Source organism: Equus quagga, chromosome 12 (genome assembly GCF_021613505.1).
Source record: "Equus quagga isolate Etosha38 chromosome 12, UCLA_HA_Equagga_1.0, whole genome shotgun sequence".
Lineage (NCBI taxonomy): Eukaryota > Metazoa > Chordata > Mammalia > Perissodactyla > Equidae > Equus > Equus quagga.
In genome coordinates, this window is record NC_060278.1 from 57856972 (window position 1) to 57870289 (window position 13318).

The 13318-nt window shown below is 39.6% G+C and overlaps 1 protein-coding gene across 2 annotated transcripts in view; it reads left to right on the plus strand.

The window, feature by feature from the left end:
- Window positions 1-13318, plus strand: part of NEK7 (NIMA related kinase 7) — a 159192-nt gene that overhangs the window by 86796 nt on the left and 59078 nt on the right. The window contains exon 3 of one of the 2 annotated variants that reach the window (XM_046678617.1): window positions 3617-3757. The exons of the other annotated variant lie outside the window; for it this stretch is intronic. Coding sequence (XP_046534573.1) covers window positions 3617-3757 — 141 coding nt within the window. The remainder of the gene's footprint in view (window positions 1-3616; window positions 3758-13318) is intronic. 2 annotated transcript variants of the gene reach the window in all.

The following is a 13318-nucleotide window of genomic DNA, read 5'->3' on the forward strand; positions in this document are numbered from 1 at the left end:
AGAGAAAGGGCAATTAAAGTGATTTCACTGGGTTTATATTTCATACTGATTTGAATCTCATTATTTTGCTGAATTATTTTATTCCCGGTATAACTCAAATGCTAAACTGAAAAAAATGGGAAATTGAGTATCATTCAAAAAAGAGAATATAGCTTTTTCCTGAAAATAGTTCTTTACTTGAGTGGGCACTCATTTGATGTCTCATCTTTTTATTTAAGGCACCTAATGCAATTTTGCCTACAATGGAATATAACTCATGGACATGAAGTTTGACACTGAATACAGTGTAATGGGATCATTACCCAAGCAGGCGTATTACCTGTCTGATGATCTCCTAAAGGAGACCTCATCCAGCATGAGCTTATTTTTATACAAATTGCGGTGTGGCAACGAGACCCAAGGGTAGCTGGAGATGTGCAGCTATGCTCCTTCTCGTGTCAGCTCTCCACGTCTACACTGGGTGACAGGACATGGGAGCATATGAGACAAGCTGTCGCTCAGCCACACTGCCCTTTGAAGAAAGGCCATGGGGGGAAAGAGGTGCCGCAAATGGGCTGTGAAGTTTACATACACTGCCCACTGTTAAACAGATTATGTCTAATGAAGTGTCTAATGCTCAGGCCATATCAACCTAATCCTTGGTGGCAGTTCATCCCTCAACTGCCAAAAAACACCGCCCTCTGGCCTTCTCTCGCCCCTCTGGCCGCCAAGCACAGGGAGGTGCCCAGTCTTAATAAACCAAGACAGTGTGTGATCTGACATGCAAATGTAGGTCATTGCATATGTAAATGTGTGATTACAAACCTGCACGCCAAAACATATTAGCGAGACTCTGCTCTCAGCATGCGGTTGTCACACTGCCTTAGCAGTTCACGCTAACATTTGTCAGTTATTGTGCAGACAGAAGATGGAATTCCCAGTCAAATTGGAAGTATCTGGATTGTATGATAGTGTTCCTAATGATGAAGCTGTGTTTTACTCTTGAGATTGACACGTTTTCATCAGGAGAAAGAATGGTCTGTACATACATGGGAGAGGAAGGCATTCTGTGTCTTAGATGTTGGGACTATCCTAGTGTGTCAATATCTTTTAAAAAAAGACTTCTTAGAAAAGAGAAGCAATCTAAAAAAATCTGTCCTCTTTAAATGAAACTTTTATTTAAACTAAAAAAAGTTGCTAATATCCATTGAATACATCTGAGAGTGGTACTTTGTCAGTTTCCTTTGTTAAATAGATGCCATTTTGTAACAGCGACACTTAATTATAAATTAATCTCAATGACTCCAAAAGGAAAATCTTATGAATGAACAGCATGGCAAGCTGTCTCCCTTTATTTGTTAATTTTATTTTTCTTATTATGGTATATATTTTTGTTTTCTTTTTGACACATGTTCCTGTTCCTGGTTTTTGGTTTTTTTTTCCATCAAAAGACTTGAAATGGAAAGTATCTGTGAATCATCATGTAGGGTCCCATAGTGTTGGGTCATATTGTAGGTGACTGTTCAGTAACCATGACAGTAAAGCATAGGCTATCCTGGGAATCAGGGCTTGGAAGTCAATGAGACAAGTTTTGATAAACATCTACATTATAGGGTTGTCATGGGCATTGAATTAGATGGCATATGAGTCCTAATATATAATACCTGTTAAGTTGTAGTTGCCAAAATGGAACCTTCTATTATTGTAGTAGGTGTTACTATTATTATTGTGTTGTAACAATTACTTTTGGCCTTATGTTTATGAAATGAATTTGTGAAATTTCTTGTATTCTCATTATTTTGCGTGTCTTAATAGAAGAATGGAATTTTTTGTGACAATGTTTTGGACCTTCAGAAGAAAGAAAAGCAATGTACACTAACAAATTCTTGCTCCTTTTCTTCTCTTTTTGAGAAACACTGTGTTTGAATTCTAGTGAAACTTCAGCAGAATTTTATAGAGTTTTGCTAGTGAGGTACGTACAGGGAAATTAACGAGATAAAACATACTGCTGGTTAATTGAAGTACTGCCCATATGACAAAATAGCCTTCTGCATAAGTCATGGAGTCACCAGCCTTAACAGAGGTTTATTTGGGGGTCTAAGAGATCGAGTTGAATGTAGTCTCTGAACCAGTGCCATCTCTGATTGCATTGATAAGTGTTTAATGTTCACTGTCATTAGGAGGTACACTAGAATGTCATGTTTACTCTAAGTGGGCTTGTAGAGCAAGTCTGGAAAAATGTGAGCAAAGTGGTGAAAGGCTTGGAAGAGTGTACTTACCAATAATCTAAGAATCTTGAAAAGGCCCATGCATGTTTAGCCAAAAAAGATAAGATATAAGGGCATATGATAGCTAAACTAGACTACCCTATCATTGTTTCTCTCATAGCACAGTGAAGAGTGTCTTTCAGGTATTTGAGTAAGCTCTTTGAGAGTTGAAAACGTTTCTGATTCATCCATATTTCCCTAGCAGCTAGCACAGTACCTGGCACATAGTAAGTGCTAAAAAAAAATTAGTTAAAAAAAGAAATGATATTTTCCATGAACGAAAAAGAAATATTGTTTGAAAATGTAATTATGTACTAAGAAAAAGAAGCCAGTCTGAAAAGGCTACATCCTGTATGATTCCAATTGTATGACATTCTCGAAAAGGCAGAACTATGGAGACAGTAAAAAGATCACTGGTTGCCAGTGTGAGTTGGGGCAGGGGGAGGAATAGGCAGGGCACAGAGGATTTTTAGGGCAGTGAAAATATGCTGTATGATACTGTAGCGATGGATATATGTCATTATACATTTGTCCAAACCCAGAGAGTAGACAACACCAAGACTGAACCCTCGGGTAAACTATAGACTTTGGGTGACGGTAATGTGTCAATGGAGGTTCGTCAGTTGTAACAGAAGGACCACTCTGGTGGAAGATGTGGCGGAGGCTATGCATGAATGGAGGCAGAGGGTGTCTGGGAAATCTCTGTACCTTCCTCTCTATTTTGCTGTGAACCTAAAACTGCTCTAAAAAAATAAAGTCTTTAATCATAAAAAGTAGTGATGGGGTGGGAAACTTCCTGCCACTGGAAAATCTTCTTTGTAGAAGTTAAGTAACTGTCAGGAAGTTGAGAAGTTTCCCATGCACTAATTGGCAGCTTGGACTAAATGAATGTGTATGTATATACCTGATCCGTTTCAATTCAAAGATTCTTTGAAAAAGAAAAGAAATACCGAAGAGGTGCTAGACTGAATGGGATAAGTTTATGTTCTGTGAACTAAGGACAATTTATAGAGAGTTCCTATCTAAAATTTCAAAATCCTCCTTATCCCTGACATTTCGTATCCCACTTCCTTCATTTATTTTTTTCTAGTCCTTTCTAGCTCACATACTGTCTCTCTCTATATATATTTCATATTTACCTTGTGTATCATTTTTCTTCCCCACCAGAATTTAAGTTCTCTGAGTGTAGGGAATATTGTCTAATTGGCTGCTATATCCCCAGTCTATAGAGAACAGTGTCTGGCATGAACAGTTCAGTAAATATTTGTTGAATGAATGGATGTCTGCAGCCTTACCTGCTTATGTGAAAACAGTCCATGATGGTGTGTATATTGTGTGATTGAAAACTTTTCTGACTTTTTTAATTACAGAAGGCCTTACGACCGGATATGGGCTATAATACGTTAGCCAACTTTCGAATAGAAAAGAAAATTGGTCGCGGGCAATTTAGTGAAGTTTATAGAGCAGCCTGTCTCTTGGATGGAGTACCAGTAGCTTTAAAAAAAGTGCAGGTAAGATGATTTTAATTATCTAAATCAATGTAAAATTATGCTATGAATAACAGCTAGAGAAAAGGATGTCCTGAATGATTGGGTAGTGACAGCCTTGAGAATGCTGAGAAAGAGTAAACATTGTGCTTGAAAAGCTTGAATTGAGTGTAGCACACAGTGGAGATTCATTTTTAGTTTTAATATTACTTCTAGGCTTTAAAAATTAAGCTGGTTTTGTTCAGCCAGACTCAGTGATGCCTGGAATAATCCTAGACATGCTCCCACAAGTCCAGGCTTTGAGGCAGCACTGTTGTTCCTAACTGGACACGGCTCCAGATGTTGTGTCCTCAGCTGAAGGCATCTCAGTAGGAAAAATAGACTCAATGTGTATTGTCTAAGTTGACAAACGGCAGTCAAGATTAGGGCGAGGTATATTAATGTGGAGAACCACACTGGCAATAAATGAAAGAAAAATGAACTTTATTTCCTGGGAAATTTTCAAAAATGAAGTAGATAAGATGAGAGGATTGATACCCTGTTGAAAATCTCCGTGTCGTATTTGTGTCATTTTGGGGTCAGCCTTGCGCTCCCACCCTGACTCTTCTCTGTTTTCCTCAGATTCTCTGTCTTGCCCGGCTCCTCTTCCCGAGTCCCACCCTTGCCCCGTGGGTTAGCCCCACTGGTCTGCCCTGCAGTGCTCGCTTGTCAGAGCCCTGGGAGTCTCACTTGCCCCAGCAAGTCTCGAAGTCTAATTTCACTTGCCCTCTGCTCTAGAAGGTACTTGTCCTTCTGCCTCAGAGTGTGTTTGACATCATACAGTTTTACTTCTCTTTATCAGATAAGGGAGTTAGTGTTCACACCTGCCGGTAGACCTCCCGTTTTACTCTGCAACACTGATACCTTTCCTCTGTAGAGACCTGTGAAACCTAAGTTTCCTCTTATTTTTTTCCTAACTTCTTAAAGATCACTATACTTGCAACAGCCATTACAGAGTGAACAGTTTTCACTTACATTTTTAATGAAATAGCAAATATTTATGAAAGATTTCATGTGGCATATATGTTAGAGATGAAGAATAATAGAGACACCCTCATATTCATCATGCAGCTTAAGAAATAAAACGTTAAAGTAATTTTGGCCCATGTCTGCCACTCCCTTCCCTCAGAGGTAACCATATCCTGAATTTTGTGTTTATCATTCCTTTGCTTTTCTTTATAGTTTCCCCTACATCTCTATAAATTCTAAGTAAATCTGCTGTTGGCTTTTGCATTTTTTAACCTTTATACAGATGTTGTCACATGTTGGTGCATGTGGCTGTACTTGGTCCTTTTCACTGCTGTATAGTATTCACTTGTTCTTATTAAGTGTTGCTTGCTATTTATGTTGTTTACAGTTATGTGCTATTATAAAAAGTACTTCTGTGATGTTGATATGTGTCTTTCCTAGTGCACGCATGAAAAAATTTGTCTTTTATATGTGCCTAAGAGTGGAAATGATGAGCTAAAGGGGATGCACATGGTTCGCACTACAAGTTAACACCATTTTCCAAAGTTACACCAGTTGACTTTCTCACCAGCAGCTTGTAAGAGTAGCAATCTTCTGTCTTTTAATAGGCCACTTATAGCTTAAGAAAATACAGTATAGAATGAGATATTAGTGTTTATGAAACAGATGACTTCTGGAATGATTATTGCCTTACAGAATAACTCTTTGATCCATTTTTAAAATGTATTTTTTGAATTTCCACTCTATCTCTGAGCACTGACCTAAATAAAAAAGAAACGAGTGGTATTATTTCTACCCTCAGGGTGAAACGAGTCTATCTAAAACATTGAGCTATTAAATCCTGTGATGGGGATTCCTGATTTAAATAGGTGGGAGTCCACAGAATGGAGAGGTCAGTTTGAGCTGCTGGTGTTGGTGGAATTGGAACTCAAGCCAGGCTGTCGATGTGAGACCAGATTCTGGAGAGCATTGAAACCAGGAATAGGAATTTGAATCGTAGGGAAGTAAGGATTCACTGTGGAATCTCATGTAGGGTCGTAACCTTCAAAATTGGCTATTTTCAAAATAAAAGTACAAACTGAACACACACAGAATGGACTGGAGAGAAAATGGCTGCTGACTTGCTGCAGGTGGTCAAGGCCAGAGGGTAGATGGGTTGAGACATCATTTGGAGGTCCCTGGGGCCTTCTTGGCCTTCTTCTCCACCTTCCCACTGATTCCATCTCCATTGATTACTTTTTAAATCACCGAGCCTTGTCATTAGAAATACTTAGCAAGAAGAGAAAAGGAAGAAGGGAAGAAAAGAAGGAGAGAGAGAAGGAACAAAAGCTCCTCCAGGTCTCTCTGAGTACCATCTGCATCTTTCTTCCTCCCTGTATTTTTCTTCCTTTTGATTGGAAATTTGAATGGACGTGAGTTAATGTGCACAGTTGTGTTTCCATTCAGTGCTAGACGCCCCCTGCACTGCCCCCGTTTGACTCTGTGATAGACCTCAGACAATGTCTCCTGCTCTGCGGAGTCCAAGTTTGTCCTCTGGATTATGCCATTCCTCTCTGCCTTTTTAAGTGTTGACATTATTGCATCTTCTAGTTTAATTGTAAGTTGTTCATAGAAGAGAGATATGATGTTGTGAAGGTATTCTTAGCTTATTTAATTAGAGAGCAGTGTGTTAAACCTTTGTGAGGAGAAATATATTTGCATTTCAGACATGTTATGGATTTTTGTGATATTTTCCACTTTATTGTGCTTAACAATAAAGCCCATAGTTCTTCCCTTTTAAAAAGCTATCTTTGCACCTTAAAGTGAAAATGTTTTAAAATCTCTTTAACCAGAATATTTTCCTTTCTGAAGAATCCTGGCACTTTTTAAAAACATTCGTAAAGAGTCGAATACAGGACTTCCTCATGCAACTTGTTATTTAAAGGCTGCATTACTTGACTCAGGAGCTGGGGCCTTTAAAAAAGCAGTGTGCTAAGCTCTTGCCTTTCCTACAAGTTTCCCTGCTACCTGTATGTGGAAGGAAGAGCGTGTGTACGGAAGGCATGTTACTTCTTTGAAATTATAAAGGGATCTCAGAGTCTGTGTATATAGCAACATGAACCAAGCTTGTTGAAAGTTTTCCCACAACCCATCATGATTCATTTGCCAAAAATTAAGATATTATTTAACTGATGTAACCATGCAATTCCATATGCCAACATTGCTTCCCCCTCTCCCTGCCTGCCTCCCTTCCTGCTGCTCATTCACTTCATTCCACGACTGTTATTGATCACCTAGCATTCAGTGGTCAGTGTCTAAGGCTTTGGGACTCCTGAGATAAACAGCATCACGGGACTCATGGGATTCCAATAGAAGTGCGACCAAGACACCTCTAAATTCATGAGATGGGTACTGTAATGGGAGCAGCCTTGAGGGGCACGGAGGTGAGATGAGGCTAGGAAAGTCTTTACAGGGGAAATGAGTTGGGTCTCAAAACCTCAGTTCTTTGTATGGAAAGATTATCAAAGAGTTGTTTTGATCTGGTACATGCAATCTGTATTTTATTATACTTAGCTCATTGATTAGAGCTATGTAATTGGAATTGATTTTTATTTCATCGGTTTTATGACATGGTGTTAGAGTAGTATGAGTTTGAGTCTTACTGTTTCTCTTGTGTAATCATAGGTGAGGTACTTTAATCCGTAGTTCATTAATGCTTCATTTCTCTGCTTACTCTTAAGTTATATGTCCAGATAATACTGTTTTACTGTGGGACGTCCGTTGTCAGTCAGTGACACTTACTGGTTTGGAAAGCACTTTTGTATCCCTAAAAGCAAACGGAAAGTTATATTTTGTTCAAATTCACCTTTTTGATCCAGGCAACCTCACAAAAGCTTCCTGAAAGGACAGGATTCTTTGATGTTTAATGCTTTACTTATATTTGCTTATATTTGGTTGTTATTTTAAAACGTTTGTTAAAAAATCACTTTTTAAAGTATGTTAATGAGTGTAACTTGTTTTGTTACATAAGCTAATAATTTTAGATTCTAGATTCTGCATGTTTCCTTGTGATTAGAAATTAGGATTGCATGCAATTAGATATTTGTAGACAATGGTAGTTTCTTCCATAATGGATACAGGATTTTAATATATTCATAACCTCATTAGCCGTATATTCACTTTCTTTCTCAGTGTTCACTGTGATTGCTGAATTCATCCTGCAGCTTTTATCAACTTTATTATTTAATTTCTAGAGACTTCCTTTGAAACTTCCAGTTGTTATTTGAGCAAATGAAAATTAGGAAGCATTTGTAAAAATAATCCATATATTACATTTTTAAAAATTGGAGAATAATTTAGTAATTGATATTAGTTTACTTGTCAAGAAGTATAGGCATTTTATCTTAAAAATTAAAGCTTCTTAATTTTATTTTACTGTACTTGCAATTTTATTTTAGGCATTTCTAGGGATATAAGGGATATAGTAAATTTTTAGTCTTATTGAATGTTTAGAGAATAGGGCATTCTAGTTAACATTTTGGGGTTATAATGAATTACCACATATGGTATAAAAGGGTTACTAACGTTAAAAATATTTAAATAATACAGTAAACATCAGTGACATAATTTAGTCCTTTGTCCTTTTTTGATGTTTCACATTTTATTTTCTTTAGCATCTTATGGTACTGTTAACAGTGCAAAGGGCACCATCTGCTTGATGTGAGACAAAAGCCAATTGTCAAGAGGCAAGATGGTGGCAGAGAAAGGACATTTTGTTACAGCTTGCTAGCAAGAGGGAACATGGCTGACTCATGTCCAAAAGAACCATCTTAAGGGGGCACAGAATCTCGAAGCAGTTATATAGGCCAGTGGGCTGTAGGGGAGGGGGTAGGAATGTTGACCCTCTGGTGCTACAGACTGGGAGTTGCCACACCAGATCTTTCGGTTGTCATTGATGATGGCTATCAGCATGGACTCTGTTTGCGGGTCATCACATTCCTAAGGAACTCAAAAGAATGAAGTTATCATCTTATCGCAGCTAGGAGGTATATGCACTAGCAGGGGTCATAAAATCTACAGAACAGGAGAATCTCCTGGAGGGTGCAAGTCTAGCTGGGTTGGTTAGTCAGAGGTCATTCAAAGTTACACTATGGTCTCTTTCCTACAGTATGGCTTCCCTTATGTCAACCTTGTGTTGAGCTGATTTCAGTACCTTAGGGTTAGCATTATGATAACACACGTTTTGATTGTATGGGTTCATCTTAAAAATTTAAAATTATAATTTCTTCTATTGGCCAGGCCCAATGAGTAAATATTGAAATAACTTTTTATTTATGATCTTGAGGATTTTTATTGTGTTCATTTAATATTTATTGAGGACCTGCTATATGGCGGACACTGTATTCAACACTAGGGGTTCAATTGAGTTCAATATTTTTGTGGGGAAGACAGACAGTAAATCAAATAATCCTGCCCAAGAAGGACGTGACCATGGTGTGGTCCTAGAGGCAGACCAGGCCGGGGAAGGAGGGCTTTTGAGATAGAGCATGTAGCAGAGGCTTCTCTGAGGATGTGAACTTTAAGCCGAGGTGGAGGACGAGGAGTCCTGAGCCCCAGGCAGAGCGGGTTCCAGGTGGAGAGAACAGCACACCTGGAGGCCCCGAACGGTAGGATGGACTCAGAGTGTCCTGACCACAAATCCTTGTGACCTCAGTAAATGGGCTGAAGGAGAGAAGTCGCGTGGCTTAGAGAGCGAGGTGGGAACCAGATGTTGAGAGTTTTGTCTGTAGGCTGTGGAGAGGTTTATGTGTTACTTATATGTTATCTGTTGTTGTAAGGGTAATGCATGGCCATTGGAGGAGTTTAAGCAGGTGAGTGATAAATTCTGGTATATCTTTTAAAGATTGCACAGACTGCGGTGTAGAGAATGGATTCACCCTCTTCAGTACACAGCAATAATAAGGCCAACATGATTAATTGAAACATGTTCAGCTATTAAATAAGTAATATTATTGGCCATATGAACAAAAATTATAAAATAGGAGATTTTTAGAGGTTTGTAAACATTAGAGCTAAAATAATGTATAAAAGCAAATAAAATGACATCCTAGCTTTCGTTCAGGAGGCAGGTTTTAAGAGCAGTACGTCTGACCTTTTTCCCACAGTAGATCTTTAGTCATTGTTCTCTGAATGAATCTGGCCTGCCCACTTCCTCACAGCCCTCTCCAGTGTAAGACGCTTTTCCTTCCTTGACGTGGGGTACTGCAGAACCGTCTTCGTGAGGGCTTGCTAGCTATCCGCTGCACTTCCGGCCTTGTTCTACACCCAACCAGCTGGCGCTCCTCCATCTTTGAAGCCAGTGCTATCCAGTTAAATATTTTTTTCCATCCTTGTTCCTTGTTTGCCAGTTGGCAATACTTTTTTTTTTTTAAAAAAAAATGTGTTTTCAGCCCCTTACTCTCCTTTTCTTCTCTCCGTTCCAGGGCACCGTGTTGACTGTACTAGGATGCGGCCTCACGGTTTTCTCCGCCTGCCTGACTCCAGGGCGCTCGGTCAGCTCTCTCAGTCCACGCTCCTGGCTTTCTCTACACTCTTGTTCTCTCTCACACTCTCAAAAGTCTCTCTCTTAACTACAGTCCCTATTTCTCTCTCATTCCCTCTTTCCAACAAAAGTTGTTCTTTGAATCATCCTGACACTGCGCACACTGTTCCATATGCTCCAAACTTCTTATTTGAAGTCCAGTTTCAATTGTTTTCTTACTTTTCTTGGACCTTGTTAGCTATTCGAGCAACATGGATGCTTCCACTTCAGAATCTCCCTCATCATGGTTTATCTCCACTGTGTATTTCTTCATTTCTCTATTCACATGTCATCATTGCTCCACGTCCCATAGCACAGAAGGGCTCAGGTTATTTCTCTAAGAAATGTCCTCTCTTATACTTGCTACTTGAATGTTTTAACCTCATTGTAAGAAGAACCCCAAGTCAGCAGATATATGATTATAATGTTGTCCACAATGAAAGTTAAAAACAACTACTTTGAAGCCTTAGTCACAGCCCATATGCATTCCTGCTCAGCAGAAAATGTCCTCTCCTGTTTGACAGAGACAGTTTCTGCTCTCTGATGTGCTTTCACGATTGCCCAGCTACCCTGATTCATGTTCTCTGAACTCCGCCTATGCTCCGGATGGGTTCCTCTTCTTCGGCCTCCTGTGGACTTTTTCACCAGCTGCCCCATTTCTCCCACGTCAGCCTGCCTTCTCGGGCTGTCATGTCATCACTTGACTTTCTTACTGACATCTCCGTTCAATCTGTTGCTTCAACACCCACAGCTTTGCAAAACTTGCCTCTCCTGTTTTCTGTGATCTCCCATCTTATTTCTCCTACTTCTCTGGGAATCCCCCTCTCTGGTCCCTTCAGAGGCTTCTCTTCCTCTCACAGTTGTGATTTTGGATTGTCTGCTCCTCCTGTGCCCACGTTCTCACTCACCGCTTCCAGCATTCCTCTGGAGGGTGGCTCCTTAACCTGTAGGACCCTGACTAAGCTTTGCTGAGCTTCAAGCTTCATAAAATCACAACAAAAGATGAATTTCTTGGGGTGATTTTTAGAGGCTTTTTAATTTTAAGGAAACCTATTGAACAGGGCCTACTGATGGACTGGAAGTTAGGTCACCATATACTAGCCTGTTGAGTTAAAAGGCATCCTTTGGAAACAGAGAGTTTTTCAGCGTCAGAGAATAGTTAGTGACACAATCATGTACCTAGTTCCATGCCATCATTTGCCAGGACCTGAACGAATGCACAAGAAGGAAATTGAGGCCTGTCTTTTGAGTTGCAGTTCTGAGACATGCGTTAAGGCAGGAAGGCTGACAGCAGCTGGATTGCCCGCCCAGGTGTTAGAGGGAGCACGTTTCTGAAACCAGTGTGGAACTCTTCTCCGACTCACCTTGCTGAAGTTCCGCCCCGTCCCCGCCCGCCCCACCCTTCAGAGTGCCTGTGTACTTAGACAGGGAAGGGCTGGTGGTCGAGACTATAATTAGTTGGAACTTTTCTTGTTCAGAGATTGTAATTTATATCCAGAGAGGTCACAGCCCTTCTGCTGTGGATTTCTAACCCCCTCACTCGTCTTCTGCCCCTTCAGATGAAAGGGAGGCTCTGGAAGGGAAAGTCTCTGCCTGCCAGTCAGCGAGCAGGAGAAGCAGAAATTGCAGGCTGGTAGCAAAAGTGTTCCTTGTGGTAGAGTTGGGACTTAAGGGTCCCCTTCACAGACCCCAAAAACAGGTAGGAAAGGGTGTGTGTGCACAGCCGTCAGGCAGTTGGAATAGAGGGATGGAAACATTGTTCTGGAACCGGGGGTTCGAGGGGCGAGAACACTGGGATGAACAGAGGCGTGTTCAGAGGCGAAATCAGAAGGGGAAGGACAGAGGTCTTGTCACATGGAATACAGGACTCAATTTAGGGACAAGCTGCTCAGTGCATTTATTCGGGCTCTATAAAGCTGGGGAGGCCCAGGAGATACTTGGTTAAGATTTCTATTTATGCAAGATTTACTTAGATATACCAGGTTTGTCAAACTCTCTTAGTATACATATTTAAATACTTTCTTTGCTACATTTTAAGTGTTTTTTCTTCTCACAATTTGACATATGCTTTTTCAAGGACATTTCTAAGTTACTTGAAGGCCTCTTTTTCCTCTTGAAAAGATATCTAGTGTTAGCTTTTTCAGTTTCATTTGTCATGAGTGATTTTGGCAAAATTTGAAGAAAACTTTTAAAATGATTCAGAGAATACCAAGAATTTATCAGCCAGTACTTGCCTGAACACTGCTAATGACTTTTCTATTACCAAGTATAAAATAAGTTCAAAAACCCAGAAGTTCTGGTAGAGCTGAAAAAGATGTCTTCTGAAAATAAGCTTGTAAATATTTTATGAAAAATATTTTTACAAAATCCAGATTTTTTTCCCCTATGTGTTGCGTTTTCTTGCTCATGAGATCAGACAGCTTTGACACTCTGTCTGGGAATGATTAATCTAAAGATTCAGTTTTTATTTTTGCCCTGACTTGCTGGCTAAAAGAAAAAGAGAGATAACATACTTCTGAATTCCCAATTAAAAATGTATTTGAATTTAGTTTTGCCTTAAATGTGTCAGCAATCCTTCTTTCTGTCAGTGTTTGAGGAGTGACTTTATATTATTGGGAATTCAGTTAAAAATAGAAGTCAATTCGTAATTCTAAATTAGCTTAATTATAAATGTTGAATTAAAGAGTCGTGATTTCTGTGTAGCACACGTCTGTCTGGGTAGTTTGTGTCTGGAAAGGTTTCCTAAAGCTCTCTACACATCTTATTCTCATTTCACTCGCTATCTTTTGGTTTTTAATATTGCTCCCATCGTAGAGGCACTGGTTACTGGGAGATTAGATTTATATGTGCCTTCAAGTTTGTGGTTTTCTTCGTTTTAATCGCTAGTACAAGAATTATCCTTTTCTGTCTCCTTAAAAAAAAAGTTTTCAGGAATTCCTTCAAAGGCATTTAAAATTTTGTTCTCCCTCACATTTCTTGGAGTTATATCAAGTCCCCTGTGACTTGTAGTTCCCGCG